Here is a 24,928-nt window from a genome sequence, read left to right on the forward strand (position 1 = left end):
GCTTTGATGCAGTGTTAGATTTTCATTTTGTTCTCTCTAATTTATTGACGGTGGCTGTTTTAGTTCAATTGACATTTTAATGCTGCCAACTGATGATCAACAATAAAAATTACTCTTTTTGCCTCTTTACAACAGGGAAAACCAACAACATTTGAAAATCCATTATTACATGGTGTTTTGTAATAAAAAAAATGTGGTTAATTGAAGTTAATGTGGCAAAAAAGGCCACCAACAGTAGAGGTAAAAGTTAGGATAAAAAGTTTTTAAAGTAATTAAAATGAATCAAAAACCACCCATCAAAGACAATGTTGTTACACATGTCTATGACTTTAATAAAAGGTAAAAAAGAAAATCCAGTCCACAATTACTTTTTATATTAAAAATACATCATTCTACGTGTGTTTTTTTATCAAATCAGTGACATCATTTATGCATTTGACCATTGAAGAGTTAAAATACTGTAATTCTTTAAGCAATTTAGTAGTTTTGATCAGGACTGAAAAAAAATTATCTGATGCATTTTTACAGCAGTTTAATTTAGTAAATGTTTTCATCCCTAACATAACAAAAGGATAATGAATTTGCCTAGAGTGTACTGTTGAGTTTTTAAAAAAATTCAAACCACTTTCTCAAAATATGTGCAAAAATCATTCTCCTAGCTGAAACACAGAAATATGTATGGATAAATTAAGACTCAAAATCACCCCAGAGTGGATGAAAACATCCCCAACAGTATAAGGGGTAGTTATTATATGTTCAATCCACTTCAATGTGTACAAACAATTGGGTTAACTTAATGAAGGGATTGTATGAAACCTTGCATTCTGCACACAGCTTTTTCTTTATTGGCTTAAATCCTATTCCTTTAGGCTTATGGTTAGGGTTAGGCAACATTCTTCTGAAATCTTCCTTTTGTGTTTAACAGAAGAAAGACCTTAAATAGGTTTAGCACAAGTGGAGTAAGGGTAAATTATGACACAAATTCCATGTTTGGGGTGAACGATCCCTCTAAAAAATGTAAGGTTATGATTGTAAATATTTAGCAATTTAACCACTCCTAAAACAATTATGAAAATAAATTTGTTAACTCTAATATGTATTCTGTACAAGTTTTATTCTAGATTCACACACACAAAAAAATATGTTATGTAAAAGTTAACCATGTTTTTGTATAAATGTTTATTATTGTACTATATTGTAGTTTTACTGTTATGCTGCATTCACACCAGATGCAAGTGAAGCGTCAAGCTCAGGTGATTTACATGTTAAGTCAATGCAAAGACACTAATACACAGCAAATTCATCAGAGTTAAATTCTCGGTGTTGAAGCATTTGAGAGTAAAGTGTTGACGTTAAAGAGTTAGATTTTGATAAATGAATATAATAAGAGTTAGAATTGATTTTATTCAGTGCGAAATCAAGGAGTTATCTTTTCTACACTTGGTGGTGTTATTTCCAACATCCGGGAATTCATGCAGCCCCCGTCACTGAAGAATTTTCCAGACGCCATTTTCCATCTGAGGTTTAGAACAGCAACTGGTGAGTCAAACTACCTAAATGTTGGTATTTTACTGACTTTCTTTAAGGAAATACAGTTGTAAACATGTTGTTAAGTTAATAACTTTAGAATGGAGTGACAATTTTAAACTTCTTGCGGTTCATTCATGGTCGTTTGTGTATCTAGTTTAACTGCATTACTATTGACTTCTTTTCAAGAATGTTTTTATATATGCTCACGCATAAGTTACATAGTGCATAAAAACATCAAATGTACATGTTCAACACATTTCTGTCACGCTTAATGCCATTTTGTGCGTTGTTACCCATTTGTAAAATAAAATCGACACTTCTCCTTTAATTCCAAGCAAACTAGCGAGGGAATCCCTGGAGCCGCCTAACGTTAGCCTACTCTGCCCGGATGCTAACGGCAACACAGGACGGTTTCCATAAGCTCTGGAGAGTTTCTAAAACATATCTGGTGAGTAAATGAACATATGCTTACTTGTAAAAGGCTTCCTGACTGAAACAAATGATTGTTTGTTATTCGTGTACTTTAATTTGGTTATTTTAAACACCGCGGCCCTTTTAAACTGGTTCATTCATGGCCGTCCATATACCGTTAGTCCATAACTTAGACTCGTGTGATAACGTACGCTTGAATTATATTAAGTGTTGACAACCATTAAAGTCGGAATGTTAACATTAATGTCTTTAAATGACCGCGTTTGCACTTTCTCAGTCATTTAAAGTTACAGAAGTCTCCCGGAAGTTGCGGGACTAACGTTAACGTTATCCCGCAAATGCACAGAGACTCCCAGATGCCCAAGTAGATGCCCGCAAATGAATGATAATCTCCCGGAAATCGCGCGTCTCCCGCCCGGTCATTAAACACTTTGCACACCCCTCTCCACCGCATCCCTCCCAGCTCTTCAGGTACGTCGCGCGCAAGTCACCCCCACCGCTCTTCAGGTACGTCGCGCGCAACTCATCCCATTGCTCTTCAGGTACTTATCTCTCCCGCTACCTCCCGCAAATCAACTCTGTATCCCCCGAAAATGACTTTTCCCAACTCGGGATGTCTGACGTTAGTAAGTTAGGCTATTTCTGTTGTCAGGAACATCTTAGTCAAGCTTTTTCTCCAGCATGATATTGTGCTTAAAACTATAGGCTAAACTTAGCATGTACTGTACACAATATTACCGTTTTATTAGTGCGTTGTAAAAAGCCACCTGTCTGTAAAATTAATCAACTGATTCATATTTGAGCAGCCTAATGATGATACAGGTTTGATTTGTAGATTTATTATCAATAATCAACATCTGAATCAAAAGATATCTGAAAAAGTGTGAGGCATACTTTGTGATGTTCATCTCTCTTTTTTTTATCTGAAGGTTATGCATATGTGTTAGATACTAATGTGTTGTTGTTTTTTAACAGCCACAGTTCTCTGTACAATAACACAAGACCCTGTGATGGTGGCTGATTAGAGACGGATGGTGTATTTCCAGAGTTGGTGAAATGACCAAGCACACCTTCTTGGTCATATGTGGTGATAATAATGAAGGTATGTTTGATAAAGTTCTGTATTTGTTTAACAATAAGCTGAGAGGGTATTAGAGCATTAGAGAAAAACAAATGACATGAAGGTGATAAGTTTTGTATTGTGGGTGAACTGTTACTTAAATAATGTTTTGCTCTTTGCTTTGCACTTTTTCTCTTCTGCTTATCCTAATATTTTAGATTATATTTGGACCTGAAACATCTGCTAGACCCCAGGAAAGGTGGCGTCAATACTGGACCTGAAAGGGCCTAACAAGTTGAATCTGGTAAAGAAACACGCACACACACACACACACACACACACACACACACACACACACATACACGTCTATGCTACCAAGAGGGGACCGTCGCTCTATACAGGCCAAGAGGGGACCAGGGTTTCTGCTCATTTTAATAAAATAAAAATCACATACAAAATTTTCTTTTAAGGTCTTTTTTCATAATATAACTGAAAATAAGTATTTTAATTTTTTTTTAAAACACATGCCAAGTGGGGACCTGAAGCTCTGGGCGACATCTACCTATCCAGCAGGGGACCTTCATAGACTGCAGAGACACTGAGTGTGAAACACACAGACTGCTGGAACACAGACTCTAAACTCACAATCTGACTTTATTTACATGCTTAACTCTAACATTTTAAACATTTATATATTATTACATATTGTAATAGTGACATTAAAACCTAAATAATTGAGTTTAATCTGCATAAATTGTTTGTTATATATGTGCATATATATCAGTATATATATATATATATATATATATATATATATATATATATATATATATATATATATATATATATATATATATATATATATATATATATATATATACTGCTCAATTTAAATGAGTACACACATTTAATCAACATCTTAGTGAATATTGACAATATGCACTCCTGTATTTTTACTAAAACACACACCAAGTGGGGACCTGAAGCTCTGAGTGTGTCTACCTATCCTTTAGAGACTGCTGGAACACAGACATTAACTCACAATCTGACATTATTTAATGCTAAACTCTAAAACCTTTTTAAAACTTTTAACATTTATATATTATTAAATATTCTAATAGTAACTTTATATGTTAAATAATTTAGTTTTACCTGCAAATACAGAAGTCAACATTTGAAGTGGATCATAAAAGTATATTTATTCAATAGCTTTAGGACAACTTTGAAGAAAAGTTTTGATCCACTTGTTGGTTGATCAACCAGATGTTGACTGTATTTTAGACTTGAAATTAAAATAATTATATATGTATATACAGTTGTAGTCAGAATTTTTAGCCACCCTGTATATTGTTTTCACCACATTTCTAAACATAATATTTTAGTAACTAATTTCTAATAACTGATTTCTTTTATCTTTGCCATGATGACAGCACATAATATTTGACTAGATATTTTTCAAGACACTAGTATTCAGCTTAAAGTGACTTTTAAAGGCTTAACTAGGGTAATTAGGTTAATTAGGCAAGTCATTGTATTACAGTGGTTTGTTCTTTAAATTCACAATATGCAAATTTTATAAAAACTCATGCCAAGTGGGGACCTGAAGCTCTGAGCGGCGTTTACCTATCCAACAGGGGACCTTAGCTGGAACACTGAATTTTTAATCATAATCTAACTTTATTTAATGTTAAACTTAAGGACAAACTTTGGCCACACTAATATATTTTTTGTTTAAAACACATATTTGTTTCGGCCTTCTTTCCACACTGAGATGGCATTTTTAGGAAATGAAAAATGGATATTTATCATTTATTTATAAAAAATATGACAACAGCATTTTCGTGTTGCAGTGTGGACTGTGGAAACTGCTTTCATAATAAAGCTGCCAATGAACATCATCAAAAACATCTGCTTTAGATTAATGTCAGTTTGGTCATGCTCCAGTCTGTCTGGAAATACATGAAGAAACAGAACAAACTGACAAAAACTCAATCCAGAACTTTGGCCAAATCTCTAAGATATTTCAGAACACCTAAATATATACACTGCCCAATTTAAATGAGCACACACACATTTGATCTATTTCTCAGTGAATGTTACTGCATTTTTACTAAAACACACACCAAGTGGGGACCTGAAGCTCTGAGCGGCGTTTACCTATCCAACAGGGGACCTTTTGAAACTTTTTTGAAACTTTTTCTCTAAGATATTTCAGAACACCTAAATATATACACTGCCCAATTTAAATGAGCACACACACATTTGATCTATTTCTCAGTGAATGTTACTGCATTTTTACTAAAACACACACCAAGTGGGGACCTGAAGCACTGAGCGGCGTTTACCTATCCAACAGGGGACCTTTTGAAACTTTTAACTTTAATTAACTTTATTTAAATGATAACTTTTGAAGAATTAAACCTTTACTTATTATTAAATATTCTGAAAGAAACATTAAATGCTAAATAAATAATAGTTTTTTTTTTGATCAGGTTTCAGAGGTTTTGTTGTGAAGTGAGAAACTAAATTACCCAACTGTGTTCAGTTTCATTTTAGTGGTTAATGTCAAAATAATTAAATTTTTTATATTTATTTGAAGTATAAGAATAAAGTCTGAGTTATTTACAATTTATCACGATTGACTGATGTATGTAGTATTTTCTTTTTCTTTTCTTTTTTTAAAGAAAAATACATGATTTTGTTTCTAATTACTGGTAAGCTGGTATGTTTTTTATTCTTTTAAGTATTTTTACAGTGTATGTTTTAAGGCAATTGCTGTTTTTTAAATAATTATCAACACTGTTGTTTCAGAGATATTCAACAAGTGAAATATTAGTAAATATAAAGTCATCTGAACATGTGTTGCTCCATACTATCTAAGCTAGGCTGGTTAAGAACGATGTTTCATTTATTCGTCATTTCTCAGCATCACAAACACAACATAAAGATTTTGGAGCTCAAAACTCAATATTTGTTTTACTGCTGAATACTGTTTTTTTTTCAAGGGTTTCAAAGGTTTTGTTGTGAAGTGAGGAACTAAATTACCCAGTTGTGTGTAGTGTCAGAATATTTGCATTTTTTAACATTTATTCAAAGAATAGGAATGAAATCTGATTTATTTACAATTTATCCATCACTGTAAAATGCTGGGTTCCACACAACAGAGTTGTGTTGGGAAAACATGAAGGAATTAAGTCAACTTATTAGTCCACATCTCTAGGATGTTTCAAAACACCTAAATATATACACTGCCCAATTTAAATGAGCACACACACATTTGATCTATTTCTCAGTGAATGTTACTGCATTTTTACTAAAACACACACCAAGTGGGGACCTAAAGCTCTGAGCGGCGTTTACCTATCCAACAGGGGACCTTAGCTGGAACACTGAATTTTTAATCATAATCTAACTTTATTTAATGTTAAACTTTAGGACAAACTTTGGCCACACTAATATATTTTTTGTTTAAAACACATATTTGTTTCGGCCTTCTTTCCACACTGAGATGGCATTTTTAGGAAATGAAAAATGGATATTTATCATTTATTTATGAAAAATATGACAACGGCATTTTCGTGTTGCAGTGTGGACTGTGGAAACTGCTTTCATAATAAAGCTGCCAATGAACATCATCAAAAACATCTGCTTTAGATTAATGTCAGTTTGGTCATGCAATACATGAAGAAACAGAACAAACTGACAAAAACTCAATCCAGAACTTTGGCCAAATCTCTAAGATATTTCAGAACACCTAAATATATACACTGCCCAATTTAAATGAGCACACACACATTTGATCTATTTCTCAGTGAATGTTACTGTATTTTTACTAAAACACACACCAAGTGGGGACCTGAAGCTCTGAGCGGCGTTTACCTATCCAACAGGGGACCTTTTGAAACTTTTTTGAAACTTTTTCTCTAAGATATTTCAGAACACCTAAATATATACACTGCCCAATTTAAATGAGCACACACACGTTTGATCTATTTCTCAGTGAATGTTACTGCATTTTTACTAAAACACACACCAAGTGGGGACCTGAAGCTCTGAGCGGCGTTTACCTATCCAACAGGGGACCTTAGCTGGAACACTGAATTTTAATCATAATCTAACTTTATTTAATGTTAAACTTTAGGACAAACTTTGGCCACACTAATATATTTTTTGTTTAAAGATGAAGATTTAAACCTTTACTTATTATTAAATATTCTGATAGAAACATTTAATGCTAAATAAGTTCTACCTGCAAATATTTTAGGCTTGACATTGAAAGTAATACATGTAATAGATATAAAGCATACAAATAAAACATACAAAAAATATATTTTTTATAATTTGCCCAATTTCGGAATGTTTATAAAAAAATCTCTCAAGTATTTTTACAGTGTACGTTTTAAGGCAATTACTGTGTTTTTTTTATTTTTATAATTAATATATATTCAGTCTTTTTACAGTTTTTACAGTTACTTTTTATGTTTTAAGGCAATAACTGTTTTCTTTTTCAATAATTATCAACACTGTTCTTACAGAGATATTGAAAAAGGGAACTATTAGTAAATATAAAGTCATCCAAACATGTGCCGCTCAATACTAAAGGCTGATTTATACTTTCTCCTGGCGCAGCATCGTGAACCTCTGCTGACAGCGTGCGCAACATACAGTCGAGCCTTTTATGACGCGTCCGCTGTTGACATATTCTTTACAATGTCAGGTGGTTGTCAAAAGAAAACCCCTGGAAAATCAGACAGATAAATAGAGAAGTCATTAATAATCATATATATTTATCATAAATGTCGTTCAAGATTTTTTTTTAATTATTGTTATTTTAAACAATTTTTATAATCATTTAAGATTTTTTTATTTTCAAACTTTGTTGCATCACTTGCTTTTGTGTTTATATCTCTGACAGTTCTACCTAAAGTTTATTAACATATTAATGACAACAGAACATGGGTTGCTATATAAACATATATGTTTATCATGGCAAGAATACAAGCAAAAAATATATGAAAAATACACAAATTCAAACAAAAAGTTACCTTAGGGCTATTACTTATTATTTTACTTGTATTTAAACTGTTTATATTTATTTGGTCATAAATGCATAACACATTACTCTGTATAATATAAACATTTTCACAATTCGTAAATTAACTGTTTAAGTTAAATGTGCAATTTTCACAATATTGACTCAAACTCATCGTACAAATATGTAGTTTAACCCTGAAAATGTAGATAACACATAAACATCAAAACACTTCAAAACTTGTTTTTAGTCAGCGTCTAAACAAAAGTAAATTACATCTGAAGGTTTTTCACGTGGCCAATAACAGTAGCTGTCAAATATATCTACATACGAATCATTGCACAAAAATAAAAACCGTTCAAGTCATACTTCAATTAAATAAGCAAATATATATTTAAAGGTTTGTATTTTATTTGACAAAGTATATAGTACTCTGCAGTGTTTGTGTGTGTATGTGTGTTATATTTACTAAGAGTGTTACATAATACATACTATTTTACAAACATTTCTGCCTGATGATTCAAAATAGGAGTCAAAGCTTTTTTTTACCTTGCTAAATTATAAAGCAAACACAAGCATGCTGACTCTATTTTTTAGATTTAGCCCATTTCACAATACACACATTACTGTCTGGCTGGTTTGTGTCCTCTACTGATATGCTAAAAAGGCAATAATGGTCCAACATTTCTGACCATTATCGCCAGTAAAGCCCAGATAAACAGGCCATTAGTACACTGTAAACTGATTGGTTAAAATTTTTCTTTCTAGTCAAAAGAATAATTTAGTTTAGTGTCATTTTAGTGTTTAATATTTCTTTGCATTTATTTGAAGGAGTTATTTACAATTTATCACGATTGACTGTATGTAGTATTTTATTTAAAGAAAAATACATGATTTTGTTTCTAATTACTGGTAAGCTGGTATGTTTTTTATTCTTTTAAGTATTTTTACAGTGTATGTTTTAAGGCAATTGCTGTTTTTTAAATAATTATCAACACTGTTGTTTCAGAGATATTCAACAAGTGAAATATTAGTAAATATAAAGTCATCTGAACATGTGTTGCTCCATACTATCTAAGCTAGGCTGGTTAAGAACGATGTTTCATTTATTCGTCATTTCTCAGCATCACAAACACAACATAAAGATTTTGGAGCTCAAAACTCAATATTTGTTTTACTGCTGAATACTGTTTTTTTTTCAAGGGTTTCAAAGGTTTTGTTGTGAAGTGAGGAACTAAATTACCCAGTTGTGTGTAGTGTCAGAATATTTGCATTTTTTAACATTTATTCAAAGAATAGGAATGAAATCTGATTTATTTACAATTTATCCATCACTGTAAAATGCTGGGTTCCACACAACAGAGTTGTGTTGGGAAAACATGAAGGAATTAAGTCAACTTATTAGTCCACATCTCTAGGATGTTTCAAAACACCTAAATATATACACTGCCCAATTTAAATGAGCACACACACATTTGATCTATTTCTCAGTGAATGTTACTGCATTTTTACTAAAACACACACCAAGTGGGGACCTAAAGCTCTGAGCGGCGTTTACCTATCCAACAGGGGACCTTAGCTGGAACACTGAATTTTTAATCATAATCTAACTTTATTTAATGTTAAACTTTAGGACAAACTTTGGCCACACTAATATATTTTTTGTTTAAAACACATATTTGTTTCGGCCTTCTTTCCACACTGAGATGGCATTTTTAGGAAATGAAAAATGGATATTTATCATTTATTTATGAAAAATATGACAACGGCATTTTCGTGTTGCAGTGTGGACTGTGGAAACTGCTTTCATAATAAAGCTGCCAATGAACATCATCAAAAACATCTGCTTTAGATTAATGTCAGTTTGGTCATGCAATACATGAAGAAACAGAACAAACTGACAAAAACTCAATCCAGAACTTTGGCCAAATCTCTAAGATATTTCAGAACACCTAAATATATACACTGCCCAATTTAAATGAGCACACACACATTTGATCTATTTCTCAGTGAATGTTACTGTATTTTTACTAAAACACACACCAAGTGGGGACCTGAAGCTCTGAGCGGCGTTTACCTATCCAACAGGGGACCTTTTGAAACTTTTTTGAAACTTTTTCTCTAAGATATTTCAGAACACCTAAATATATACACTGCCCAATTTAAATGAGCACACACACGTTTGATCTATTTCTCAGTGAATGTTACTGCATTTTTACTAAAACACACACCAAGTGGGGACCTGAAGCTCTGAGCGGCGTTTACCTATCCAACAGGGGACCTTAGCTGGAACACTGAATTTTAATCATAATCTAACTTTATTTAATGTTAAACTTTAGGACAAACTTTGGCCACACTAATATATTTTTTGTTTAAAGATGAAGATTTAAACCTTTACTTATTATTAAATATTCTGATAGAAACATTTAATGCTAAATAAGTTCTACCTGCAAATATTTTAGGCTTGACATTGAAAGTAATACATGTAATAGATATAAAGCATACAAATAAAACATACAAAAAATATATTTTTTATAATTTGCCCAATTTCGGAATGTTTATAAAAAAATCTCTCAAGTATTTTTACAGTGTACGTTTTAAGGCAATTACTGTGTTTTTTTTATTTTTATAATTAATATATATTCAGTCTTTTTACAGTTTTTACAGTTACTTTTTATGTTTTAAGGCAATAACTGTTTTCTTTTTCAATAATTATCAACACTGTTCTTACAGAGATATTGAAAAAGGGAACTATTAGTAAATATAAAGTCATCCAAACATGTGCCGCTCAATACTAAAGGCTGATTTATACTTTCTCCTGGCGCAGCATCGTGAACCTCTGCTGACAGCGTGCGCAACATACAGTCGAGCCTTTTATGACGCGTCCGCTGTTGACATATTCTTTACAATGTCAGGTGGTTGTCAAAAGAAAACCCCTGGAAAATCAGACAGATAAATAGAGAAGTCATTAATAATCATATATATTTATCATAAATGTCGTTCAAGATTTTTTTTTAATTATTGTTATTTTAAACAATTTTTATAATCATTTAAGATTTTTTTATTTTCAAACTTTGTTGCATCACTTGCTTTTGTGTTTATATCTCTGACCGTTCTACCTAAAGTTTATTAACATATTAATGACAACAGAACATGGGTTGCTATATAAACATATATGTTTATCATGGCAAGAATACAAGCAAAAAATATATGAAAAATACACAAATTCAAACAAAAAGTTACCTTAGGGCTATTACTTATTATTTTACTTGTATTTAAACTGTTTATATTTATTTGGTCATAAATGCATAACACATTACTCTGTATAATATAAACATTTTCACAATTCGTAAATTAACTGTTTAAGTTAAATGTGCAATTTTCACAATATTGACTCAAACTCATCGTACAAATATGTAGTTTAACCCTGAAAATGTAGATAACACATAAACATCAAAACACTTCAAAACTTGTTTTTAGTCAGCGTCTAAACAAAAGTAAATTACATCTGAAGGTTTTTCACGTGGCCAATAACAGTAGCTGTCAAATATATCTACATACGAATCATTGCACAAAAATAAAAACCGTTCAAGTCATACTTCAATTAAATAAGCAAATATATATTTAAAGGTTTGTATTTTATTTGACAAAGTATATAGTACTCTGCAGTGTTTGTGTGTGTATGTGTGTTATATTTACTAAGAGTGTTACATAATACATACTATTTTACAAACATTTCTGCCTGATGATTCAAAATAGGAGTCAAAGCTTTTTTTTACCTTGCTAAATTATAAAGCAAACACAAGCATGCTGACTCTATTTTTTAGATTTAGCCCATTTCACAATACACACATTACTGTCTGGCTGGTTTGTGTCCTCTACTGATATGCTAAAAAGGCAATAATGGTCCAACATTTCTGACCATTATCGCCAGTAAAGCCCAGATAAACAGGCCATTAGTACACTGTAAACTGATTGGTTAAAATTTTTCTTTCTAGTCAAAAGAATAATTTAGTTTAGTGTCATTTTAGTGTTTAATATTTCTTTGCATTTATTTGAAGGAGTTATTTACAATTTATCACGATTGACTGTATGTAGTATTTTATTTAAAGAAAAATACATGATTTTGTTTCTAATTACTGGTAAGCTGGTATGTTTTTTATTCTTTTAAGTATTTTTACAGTGTATGTTTTAAGGCAATTGCTGTTTTTTAAATAATTATCAACACTGTTGTTTCAGAGATATTCAACAAGTGAAATATTAGTAAATATAAAGTCATCTGAACATGTGTTGCTCCATACTATCTAAGCTAGGCTGGTTAAGAACGATGTTTCATTTATTCGTCATTTCTCAGCATCACAAACACAACATAAAGATTTTGGAGCTCAAAACTCAATATTTGTTTTACTGCTGAATACTGTTTTTTTTCAAGGGTTTCAAAGGTTTTGTTGTGAAGTGAGGAACTAAATTACCCAGTTGTGTGTAGTGTCAGAATATTTGCATTTTTTAACATTTATTCAAAGAATAGGAATGAAATCTGATTTATTTACAATTTATCCATCACTGTAAAATGCTGGGTTCCACACAACAGAGTTGTGTTGGGAAAACATGAAGGAATTAAGTCAACTTATTAGTCCACATCTCTAGGATGTTTCAAAACACCTAAATATATACACTGCCCAATTTAAATGAGCACACACACATTTGATCTATTTCTCAGTGAATGTTACTGCATTTTTACTAAAACACACACCAAGTGGGGACCTAAAGCTCTGAGCGGCGTTTACCTATCCAACAGGGGACCTTAGCTGGAACACTGAATTTTTAATCATAATCTAACTTTATTTAATGTTAAACTTTAGGACAAACTTTGGCCACACTAATATATTTTTTGTTTAAAACACATATTTGTTTTGGCCTTCTTTCCACACTGAGATGGCATTTTTAGGAAATGAAAAATGGATATTTATCATTTATTTATGAAAAATATGACAAATGCATTTTTTTTAATTATTTACTGCCAGTTTAACATTTTATAAGATTAGTCAAATTAAAACTAACCAGTTACCAATGTTTTGAACCCCCATTCGTTCCTACTGAAATTTGCATGACTATACCAACATTAATGGGGCTATTTGAGTCTTATCCAATCATGATCCAGATACAGTAGCTGGGTCGGTTTGTGTGAATATATATTCTGGGTACTTAACAGAACCTCCATTAACTTTTTTGCTAAGTAACAAATAACAACTTTGGAGGACAAAACTGCTTGTAGATTACTACATTGGAGATTTTTCAACCTACTAAATAGACCATACAAAGAAAAGTCTACTGAGGCCATATTTCATCCAACTTTGTCATTTAAGACAGAAAAGGTAAGTTGCACATTCTCAATTTATATTATAATAATATCTAAATGCTAACATGATAAAATGTTTGTTAAAAATGCAATGTAGTGCTTTGGTGAATTTTTACTATATACTAATTTTTATTATAATTTTTTTTGTAAGTCAGTAATGTAAGTAAAGCTTTATTTATATAGCACCTTTTAATAAAAGTAAATCGGAAAACAGGTAAAAGAAAATATATCAATATGGTCAAATGCACTGTACCCTAAATATGTTTTAACATATTTCATAGGAATATGAGACCTAGAAGAGTCTGTGCGGAAAAGGAAGCTTTGGAATTTATTGCTTCTGGAACAGATAAAGACATCTTTCAGAAAAAAGTTATAAGTCAAGAGAAAGGTAAGTTATCATTCAAGATTCTGCCTCCAGCACTGTAAGACTGTAAATCCCATCTAACAACGAATTTGATTAACATATATAAAAAGACATTAGTGTGTGGATGTGGAATGTGTGAAATCTTTAAAACATTAAAGTATGATTGGGATTGATTTTCTTTCAAATTATTTCTATACAATTAGTGTTTTTCCTGTTTAGACTGCACCAGCCAGAATGCTCCTGTATTATGATGTCACATACATTGTAAATCTAGACATACACAATGTAGACTATTTTTACTGAATATGGCTACACAGATAAGCATTTACTTAATCACACTTGTAAATACAGTATGAACCTTTTATATAAACTATTTTACTTTTTCACAACAATATGACTTACACAAAACCATATCATTGCGACCTTACAGAAAACCAGTCATAAGTGTCAATTGTATACATTTTTCTGAAAAATAAGAATAAATTAGCTTTGCATTGATTTATGGTTTGTTGAAACAGGACATTATTTGTCAGAAAAACAATTACTTCAGAAATCTGAGGGAGCAAAAAATCTAAATATTGAGAAAAAGTTTACTCTATTTTAAAAGTGGTTTAAAACTTAGCTCTAAAACTTGGTTTACCTCTTAGCAATGCATATTACTAGTCATGAATTCAGTTTTGATGTATTTATGGTAAGAAATTGTCAATGGAAAATAACTTAATGTTTTATTGATTTTTGGGAATAAAGTCAAATCTATTATTTTAACTCATGCGATGCAATTTTGGTTTTTGCCAAAAATATACCCATGCAACATAAGGTTGGTTTGTGGTCCAGGGTCACATATAAGCTATACAGTTATGGGCTTCATAAGCAGTACCACCTGTAAGGATGTTGTTTGCATTTGTTCAGACAAAAAAACATTTCCCTAAAAACTTCCTAAAATGTTGCAAATGCAAAAACACATTTATTTGTGAATTGGAGGACTCTAATAACAACATCTAAAAGGTGAACACATTTTGTTTGCTGTTTATATATATATATATATATATATATATATATATATATATATATATATATATATATATATATATATATATATATATATATATATATATATATATATATATATATATTTGTGTCGCACAGGGTTATAATCACTTATACTCTATTTATTAGGTTATGGAGTAATTGCCTGCAAAGACATTGAGCCAGGAGAATTCCTGCTTGAGTATGCTGGAAGACACATAACTGGATCTGAAGGAGAGGCTCTGTTTAAAGAGTACTCAGCTGAAGATGCCGCGTTTCTGTACTTCTACTCCTACCAGGGACATTTATATTGGTAAGATGATTGTTCTATGATAAGATGAATTGTTCATATATATATATATATATATATATATATATATATATATATATATATATATATATATATATATATAGTTTGTATGTTTGCTTTAAACTTACAATCATTTTGTCATAAATTATATTCACACAGTGTTGATGGCAGTAAAGACACAGAACGACTTGGACGATTCATTAACGATGATCACATTAAGCCGAACAGCAAAATTAAAATAGTAAGTCCATCTTTGTATTATTTACTTGTATTAATTTATACCTACAGTTTCATATCATCAAGCCAAACAGCTATAATGTATTTTATATATATATATATATATATTCATACACAATACATGACTACTTATATGATGATTATTTGTGCGTGTGTGTGTTTGTTTGTTTGTGAACAACAGATATGTGATGGTGAGAAAAGACCACATTTATGTGCGTTTGCAACTACAAAAATCCCTGCAGGAGAAGAAATTGTCTTTGACTATGGAGATCCTGACTGCCCATGGAGACATGTATGTAAATTTGCAGTTATATAATGTGAGCAATTTATTTCATAAAGCTATTTATTTCATAAAGTTTCATAAAGACCTCATCCACAGAGGTCATGGTAAATGTATATAGTTTCTATTTATTTTATGTTTCTAAGTTATAGTTTCTATGTAATTTATTTAGTTTCTTTATTTGACTTTCTAAGTGAAAACATGACAGCAGGACTAAATCAAGAGTTACGTATTTCTTACACTTGTTTTACAGGAAATAGCCAATATGGATAATTCCTTGCCTCAACAACACAATGAGATGGACATCCCAGAGAATGTTTGCGATGATGTGACGGAATCATCATTATCCAACAATGAAGAAGAATGCTCTAAATGTGAAATGGTAATTAAGTGTTTATTTACATAACCATTGATTTGGAATAACGCAGAGACTGTTGCAAAGTAATTACATGCAAATGTTTATGAATTTCAGAACAACATGGATCAACAGCTTTCCCTTTTCGTGGAAATGTCGGAAGAAGAAGAAGAGGGAGAAAAAGAGGAGGGTGAAGAAGAAGAAGAGGAAGAAAAAGAGGATAATGATGAAGAAGAAGTAAGCGAAACAAAAGAAGTACAAGGGAAAATAGAAGCACAAAAAGCCATCCGTGGTAAACCACTTAAGAAGACAATGACAGAAATGGATGAAAGTGCTAATGATTGTCAAAATCAACATATGATTAAGGTGAAAACGTCCTCAAACAAACCATGCCAACGGATCTACGACAAAAAGAATGTCTGCCTTTACTGTGAAAAGCCATATGCAAAAATAACAAGACATCTCAAACAAAAACATCATGGAGAAGTTGAAGTTGCAAAGGCATTGTCACATAAGCAAGGCTCAAGCATGCGAAATCTTTTATTAACTAAAGTACGGAACCTGGGAAATTTCCACCATAATAGTGCAGTCCTATCCACAGGAAAAGGGGAGATCATACCAAAAAGGCAAGCTTTGAATGTGTCAGTAGCAACTGACTACCTGCCTTGCAAGTTTTGCTTTGGTATGTATGTCAAAACTGACCTCTGGAGGCATCATAAACGTTGCAAGTTACAAAAAAAAGAGAATATTCTGGTGAGGCGGAAGGTTCAGGCAAGCTGTTCCCTGCTGTTGCCCATGGACTCAACAATTTCAGCTGGACTTCAAAAGATTATTGGAGACATGACATATGATGCTGTAACCCAGGTGGTAAAATCAGACACATTAATTTTGTCATTAGGTGAAAGAATGTTCCTAAAGAATGGTGAAGTTGGACGATACCGCGCTGACATCAGAAATAAGATGAGGGAACTTGCCAGACTACTTCTTGTGGCAAGATCCATTGACAAGGACATTGTTACTTTGAAGGACTTGATCAACCCAGCAAAGTTTAACACAGTACTTGAAGCTGTGAAAAAGATGACCGGATTTGACGGATCAACAAATAGATTTTCAGTTCCATCAACAGCACTTAAACTACGACATTCTCTTATTAAAGTGGCACAAATTTTGCAAGGGGAGGCTTTACGCCACGAAGATGAAGCTTTAAAGGGACGAGCAGAGCACTTTAATAAGCTAATTGAACTGGAATGGACAATCCATGTGTCATCAAATGCACTAAAAACACTATACCAGAAAAAATGGAATAGTGCACAAATACTACCTCTAGCAGAAGACATCAGGAAGCTTCAAAAGCATTTAAAGTATCTTGAGGAGGTCAACAAACAAGAACTCAATGACCATCCATCCAAAAGCTCATGGAGTAATCTCTCCCAAGTCACTCTTTCACAGTTAATTTTGTTTAATCGGCGTCGTGAAGGCGAAGTTTCTAGAATGGAGGTCAAAACCTATCTGCAGAGAAACGACCTCAACATACAGGATGATATTTTGGAGAGTCTATCACCGTTTGAAAAGAAATTATGTGAGAATCTCACCAGAATAGAAATAAGAGGAAAGAGGGGTCGGAAAGTTCCAATATTATTACCAGCAAATGTAAAGGAATCAGTAGAACTTCTAATCAAAACAAGAGAAGATGCTGGGATTTCTCAAGCTAACCCTTACATATTTGCCCGTCCCAATTATGGATCACTAGAGAACATGCGTGGATGTGACAGCTTAAAGCGTTATGCTAAAAGCTGTGGGGCTAAACATCCAGAGAACATCACTTCTACTAAATTGAGAAAACATGTGGCTACAGTTTCTCAGTTACTCAACTTAAAAACACATGAACTTGACCAGCTTGCCACATTTATGGGACATGACATCGATGTCCATAGGGAGTTTTATAGACTCCCTGAAGAAACGTTGCAAATGGCAAAAGTCAGCAGAATTCTTTTTGCCTTGCAAAGTGGAATAAGCAAATATAAAGGACAATCTTTGGAGGACATAACACCTAACATAAACTGTAAGTAAATGATTTCTGTGTATTGTGCTTTATAAACAAGGGAAATACTTCACACTTGGTAAAACTTAGTCAATTTAACATAATATAAATAATATTTAATCATTTCAGCTGAAGAGGGCTCCAGCTCAGACTCAGAGGATGGTAATTCTAAAAAACAGACAAGCCGAGGCGGTAAGTTTTAAGTTGTCATTTTTTAATATAATAATTACTAATATTGAGTTAGGAATTATATACTTAAATGCAATATGGCTTTAATTTAGTGTGCAATTTTAAGTAAGGGTTGCTTCTCCATGTTTCAGAAAATGCTGACAAAGAGAAAGATCTTTCTGAAATTAGGGATCTCGACTCTGGAAAGGCTGCAGACTCTCGTGAGGTGATTGGACAAATGAGTAATCCACTATTGTCCTTCAGTCAAAAACGTATGTGATTCTGTACACTAAAATACAGAAGTTCTAAGCATTTCTTTTTACAATTGAACACTGTCTTTTGTGTTTTCAACTTGTATAACTCTGTAATACTGACATTGCATTTTACATATTCATTTCTTCGTATATTTAATAACCAACTAAATTTCTTTCTCCTCTCCTTCTTTATTAGGAAACCCCAAAAAGCCCTGGTCAGAAACAGAGAGGAAAGTCATAGAACACTATTTCAAGAGCAACTTTAAAGAAATGAAGACTCCTGGAAAAGTGGACTGTGAAAAATGCTTAAACAAAAATACAATTTTAAAGGATAATGGAAGAGATTGGAAAGCAGTTAAATACTTTGTGCACAACAGAATAATTTCGATTAAGAGGAATTTGACTCAAGGGTATCATGCTCTATATCCCTGAGAGCTTGTGATGTGGACTATCAGTGTTGAGTCATAACTGTAATAGTCTATGTAAATGGAGCATCAGTGTGTCAAATAATTGATATTAGCTTATTTTAGATGCATGTCTAAACTTTTCAAGCAACAAAGTCTATTCTGCTTGGGCCTCTCAGTTATTGAATGCCTTGTTATGACTTTGGTTTTAGCCACTTTAAAATTTTACAAATTTCTTAATTTTACCTTTAATACCACCTTTTTTCCTTCACCAAACTATATATGTTTATTGTGATTTTAAATTTACAGAAAGTGAAAGCAACTTATTTGAAAAGTATTATTTAATGTTATTGATTTTATTGTTGTCAACCTGTAGCCTGGAGCCACTTTTCACTGAGGGTGGAATTGCACTACTGCAAGGGGGGTGGGGATGGGTGGGGTTGGGGGGCTGGTCTGGGGTGCTCTATTAGTGAGCTTATGCTATTTTGCAGGTAAACTCAGCTTGACAGTTTATCACTTTGAAAAGCATTTCCATTGTCAGGAGTTCAGCGAAAGCACATAACATGCCCTCAGTTCAAGACTGTGTGTGGATTTTAAATAAACTTTTCCTTGATTTCATTCAAAAATTTGTAGCTATGTTTCTTGTGTCTGTGTCTGTGTGAGCAACTTGCAATCCAACAAGTCAAAATGTGCAATAAGTGCTTTTAACAACTAAACGTTTTTAGGCAGCTGTAACTAATAATGAAATAAAACATTTTTAAAATAATAATGCAAAATAATATTAAAATAAAATGAATAAGAAAGTTTTAAACAGCAGAAAGTCATAAACAGCAACAGGTCTGTGCATGTAGCAGTGATCTCTTAAACATCAGTGTTGGCAATAAAGTAAATTAAATTAATTAAAAAAAAAATTTAATTAAATGCTGTAAAAAACTGTTCGCTTGAGTCTGGAAAAAAATTGTGCGCTCTGCCAGCCGAAAGCATGTCGCGTGCACCCAAAGTGAACCCTGGCAAACACCGCGATAATGTCACAGATATTTGTTGACTTGGAAATGTGCAGCTGGCTCACATTACTTATATGACCTAAGGATGTTCAATTTTATGTTGTTTTATTTCCCTGATTGACAACTTACACTTGTTAACCAGTCCTTACCTGTTAGTGACATGTACCTTTGGAATTAAATCTAACCAATATAATGCACAATATTGACATCATGGGTCAATGATTCATTCAGTCATGACCACTAGTAGCATTTAACTTCATATTAATTAAATATAATATAATAAATACAATTAAATGAAGTACAACAATGAAACATGTTACCTACACTGAGATGTGATATGTTTTTTAGGTTTAGGTCCACAGTTTGTGCACAATGCTCTTATGTTGTAAAATCAAAGCCACATATTGCAACAGCAACAAAACACTGTGGAACGTCTGATCAACACTAGAAAAATCTCTTGAAATCAGTACTGACCCTGATAAAGCAGACATATTCACTCACAGATTCACTTTTCCACTAACAGCCACAGTTCAGCTTCTGGAATTGGTTCGCATGAACATTTTTAAACCATCAAAGTGGATTTTTAATATAATTATCTTTTTAGTATCATCTGTGTTGTCTTGTATGTCAAATATTGAAAGGTTAGCAGTGTCTTCATGAGTGTGAAATTTGGTTTATGATATTGTGACTTTGCTGAGGTATGTGTGTGTTACTGACGCGTCTGAGAGTGTGTCTTCTCTGTATAGAGATGTAAATGAGCAGCGGGGGTCAAGACAGTGGAGGAGGGGGTCAGCAGCAACACAACCTCTGCTAGCCTCTCTTCACTTTAATCTGCTATAAATCTCTTGAATTTAACCGTCTTTGTTGAACAAAATGGCAGTGATGCTCAAAAAATTACAGCATTAATCAAAAGCTGATGAAGATATATAATAAACTATTTTCTTTTGGTTTCTTTATTTTCATGTTCTCTGTTCTATAGTTGATGATAATCTGAGATCTCAGGCCCTGTCCACAGCAATAATTGTTTTGGGGTTTTTTGCATTCATACAAGCATTGTTTCAAGGGTTGCGAGCAGATGGAAATGGGGAAACTGGTTAAAATGGTGTGATGTGTATGCTACACCTTATAGAGTAAAACAAGCAGACAGAGTAGCAAGATACACTAAATCACAGAATAGTTGTGCTTCAGCACAAAAATGGCAACAAAGATTACTAAAGTCAGACGATTTTACTATCATGTGACTTTTGATGATCTGTGAATCCTCATGTTCTTTATGCTGCTGTTTATCATTTATTTACAACTATACCCCTGCAAAACCAGTCACAGACACATATCCATTTTAATTTAATTGAATTCAAATTACATTTTCAGCTAAAGACTGCTTAACAAACAGAAATAAAATAATAATGTTTATTTTGTTTTATTTTCCTGATTGAAAACTTACACTTGTTAACCAGTCCTTACCTGTTAGTGACATGATTAGAAATGTACATTTGGAATTAAACTTATTTAAAATGGATAAATAAGGATTAATGTCATTTCGAGCTATGGTTTACACAACACTGGTGCTGTCCTGAAATGAACTTTTTGAACAATGGCTTACAGAGTAAAAACCTGTAACTCTGGAAGAAATGGACTTTATGAAGTGTCTTGACTGAAGTGAGTTTGTCATGGGCCATGAATGAAAAGTTAGTGACTGAAATGGCAGAGGTGGCCTGATGGTGGAGAATTTGTATCCGCCATCAGCTGTTTGCACTCATAGTGTAAGAAATTAACTGCAGTTGAACTTGTCGCAAAATTATTAACAAAATACCAAAAATAACATATGGTACAAAGATGAACACTAACTTGTTGTTGTGTAAAATGCAGGAGGAAACTAGCATCTAATGCTGATGTAATGATGATAATCCAGCAATGTGCTATAACATGTCAAATGGGATCATGAAAGGAGCATTCAAAAATCAACTCATGTAAACTCCTGAATCATATCAATGCCTTATTCTGATTAAGAAACATAATTAGATTACTGATGTCTATGTAAACAAACTCATTGACAGATTACAGAGCTGTGTTTGTGCTGCAGGCACTGCTAAGTTTATTTACACTACTATAACAACATGGTAAACCGGTGTTAACTCTGTGCTTGGTTGTGTCTTTGCTATCATCTTCTGTTTCTGCCTGTACTCTGCATGTTAATGACTCTTCTGTGAGTTTACTGTATCCAGCATATAGGTGTGGTATACACCTTTATAGGTATTACACCATTTTAACTCGTTCTCCCATTTCTTGAAATAATACTAGTATGAATGCAAAACTTTATAAATCTGCAAAAAATCAAAAAATAAATATAACAATCGTTGCTGTGTAGACAGGGCTTGAGATATCCTGAACTATAGAACAGAGCACATACAATCAAAGAAACAAAAATAAAAGTGTTTATGATATATCTTCATCACTTTTTTCTTTAAATGTTAAAAAGTGTTTTTGTTTCCTATTTTTGAATTGTCATGATTGTCATTTTGAGAAACACAGACAGTTGGAGGTTAGAGACAGAGTTAGAGGTTTGTGTTGCTGCTGACCACACCACTGTAACCCCCACTGCTCATCTACATCTCTATACAGAGCAGACACACTCTCAGACGCTTCAGTATACAACACACACTACAGAGAACAGTTCCATATGCAAAAAGTACAGAAAGACTTTGTCAGTGGTAGTAATTAATAGTGATCTGATTATTTAAAGTAACGTTTAAATATTTGATATAAAAGACAACACAGATAAAACTAAAAAGGTAATTGTATAAAAAAATCCACTTTGATGGTTTAAAAATGTTCAGGCATGAACATTTTTTCAATTTCCATCTGCTCGCAGCTCAGATTATCATCAACTATAGAACAGAGAACATGAAAATAAAGAAACCAAAAGAAAATAGTTTATTATATATCTTCATCAGCTTTTGATTAATGCTGTAATTTTTTGAGCATCACTGCCATTTTGTTCAACAAAGACGGTTAAATTCAAGAGATTTATAGCAGATTAAAGTGAAGAGAGGCTAGCAGAGGTTGTGTTGCTGCTGACCCCCTCCTCCACTGTCTTGACCCCCGCTGCTCATTTACATCTCTATACAGAGAAGACACACTCTCAGACGCGTCAGTAACACACACATACCTCAGCAAAGTCACAATATCATAAACCAAATTTCACACTCATGAAGACACTGCTAACCTTTCAATATTTGACATACAAGACAACACAGATGATACTAAAAAGATAATTATATTAAAAATCCACTTTGATGGTTTAAAAATGTTCATGCGAACCAATTCCAGAAGCTGAACTGTGGCTGTTAGTGGAAAAGTGAATCTGTGAGTGAATATGTCTGCTTTATCAGGGTCAGTACTGATTTCAAGAGATTTTTCTAGTGTTGATCAGACGTTCCACAGTGTTTTGTTGCTGTTGCAATATGTGGCTTTGATTTTACAACATAAGAGCATTGTGCACAAACTGTGGACCTAAACCTAAAAAACATATCACATCTCAGTGTAGGTAACATGTTTCATTGTTGTACTTCATTTAATTGTATTTATTATATTATATTAAATTAATATGAAGTTAAATGCTACTAGTGGTCATGACTGAATGAATCATTGACCCATGATGTCAATATTGTGCATTATATTGGTTAGATTTAATTCCAAAGGTACATGTCACTAACAGGTAAGGACTGGTTAACAAGTGTAAGTTGTCAATCAGGGAAATAAAACAACATAAAATTGAACATCCTTAGGTCATATAAGTAATGTGAGCCAGCTGCAGACTGGATGATGACCAAACTGACATTAATCTAAAGCAGATGTTTTTGCTGATGTTCATTGGCAGCTTTATTATGAAAGCAGCTTCAGGTCCCCACTTGGTGTGTGTTTTAGTAAAAATGCAGTAACATTCACTGAGAAATAGATCAAATGTGTGTGTGCTCATTTAAATTGGGCAGTGTATATATTTAGGTGTTTTGAAACATCCTAGAGATGTGGCCAAAGTTCTTCTGATTGAGCTTGTGTCAGTTTGTTCTGTTTCTTTATGTATTTCCAGACAGACTGGATGATGATCAGATCAGATCTCTGTGTGGAGCACTGGCTGTTGTCAGACTGCTTGTGCAGACAGTAATCTCACTGTATAATTACAATTAATGACAAAAATAATGTTTGGAAATGTAAATTGCTATTTCAAGCTGACGTGCTACAAATAAACAGGGGGGGGGGACTAATAAGTTGACTTAATTCCTTCATGTTTTCCCAACACAACTCTATTGTGTGGAACCCAGCATTTTAGGCCGTACTCACACTAGGTACAATTGCCTCGAACCGGGCCAAAGCACGCTTGTTCCCCCTCCCGTCTCCCCCGACGGCCCGCGCTCACACCATATCGGGCCTCGGCACGCTTACGTCATCGCTGCTGCGCTGTTCAGAAGCGCTCTCTATGGCAAGCCTTTTTAGCATTTAAATCTTTGTTCTGACTCCATAAATATATTTAGAGATATCTCTAATTATATTTTGACTACTCATAATTATAATTCCACTAGTCAGAATAACAATTAGAGATATCTGCAATTACAATTGTACTAGTACGAAATCAGATTGGAGATATCTGCAAATATATTATGACTAGTCATATTCCTCCATTGACTTCCATTGAAAAATATTTGCAGATATCTCTAACTGAGTTTTGACTCGTCAAAAATCCAATTCAAGATATCTCTGAGTTTTTACTAGTCATAATACATTTGGAGATATCTTTAATTCATCATATTTAGAGATATTTACAAATATATTTGAATATATTTCTAATTAATGTACTAATAGTCGAATTACAGTTGTAGATAACTTGAATTGGATTTTTGACGAGTTTTTCAGATCCGCCACTTTTGGCGTTCATAAACAATCATAAAGCCCTCGTGCTGCAGGAATGAGGAGGTCTGCTGAAGGCGCGCAGCTGTCACGCTGTATGGAGTTTGCGTCTTTAATTAACTACGGCAGGTTGCGTTCACTGAACAGTAAGAATGATTAATAAATCC

The 24,928-nt window shown here is 32.9% G+C and overlaps 2 protein-coding genes across 3 annotated transcripts in view; both read left to right on the forward strand.

Annotated features, from left to right (window-relative positions):
* The window catches only part of tox3 (TOX high mobility group box family member 3), a 292,726-nt gene that overhangs the window by 169,565 nt on the left and 98,233 nt on the right, over window positions 1-24,928 (forward strand). The window lies entirely within an intron of this gene.
* LOC141375404 (uncharacterized) lies at window positions 13,274-19,478 on the forward strand. Of its 2 annotated transcripts, none has more exons than XM_073908781.1 (10): window positions 13,274-13,429; window positions 13,695-13,801; window positions 14,954-15,116; window positions 15,273-15,354; window positions 15,532-15,705; window positions 15,884-16,012; window positions 16,103-18,047; window positions 18,156-18,218; window positions 18,347-18,466; window positions 18,645-19,478. In XM_073908781.1, the coding sequence occupies exons 6-10, from the start codon at window positions 15,896-15,898 to the stop codon at window positions 18,878-18,880; spliced, it is 2,481 nt and encodes an 826-aa protein (XP_073764882.1). In that variant the 5' UTR covers window positions 13,274-13,429; window positions 13,695-13,801; window positions 14,954-15,116; window positions 15,273-15,354; window positions 15,532-15,705; window positions 15,884-15,895; the 3' UTR covers window positions 18,881-19,478. The 2 variants fall into 2 exon arrangements, with proteins under 2 accessions (XP_073764882.1, XP_073764881.1); XM_073908780.1 differs by having other exon boundaries at window positions 15,532-15,642.

Source organism: Danio rerio, chromosome 7 (genome assembly GCF_049306965.1).
Source record: "Danio rerio strain Tuebingen ecotype United States chromosome 7, GRCz12tu, whole genome shotgun sequence".
Taxonomy (NCBI): domain Eukaryota; kingdom Metazoa; phylum Chordata; class Actinopteri; order Cypriniformes; family Danionidae; genus Danio; species Danio rerio.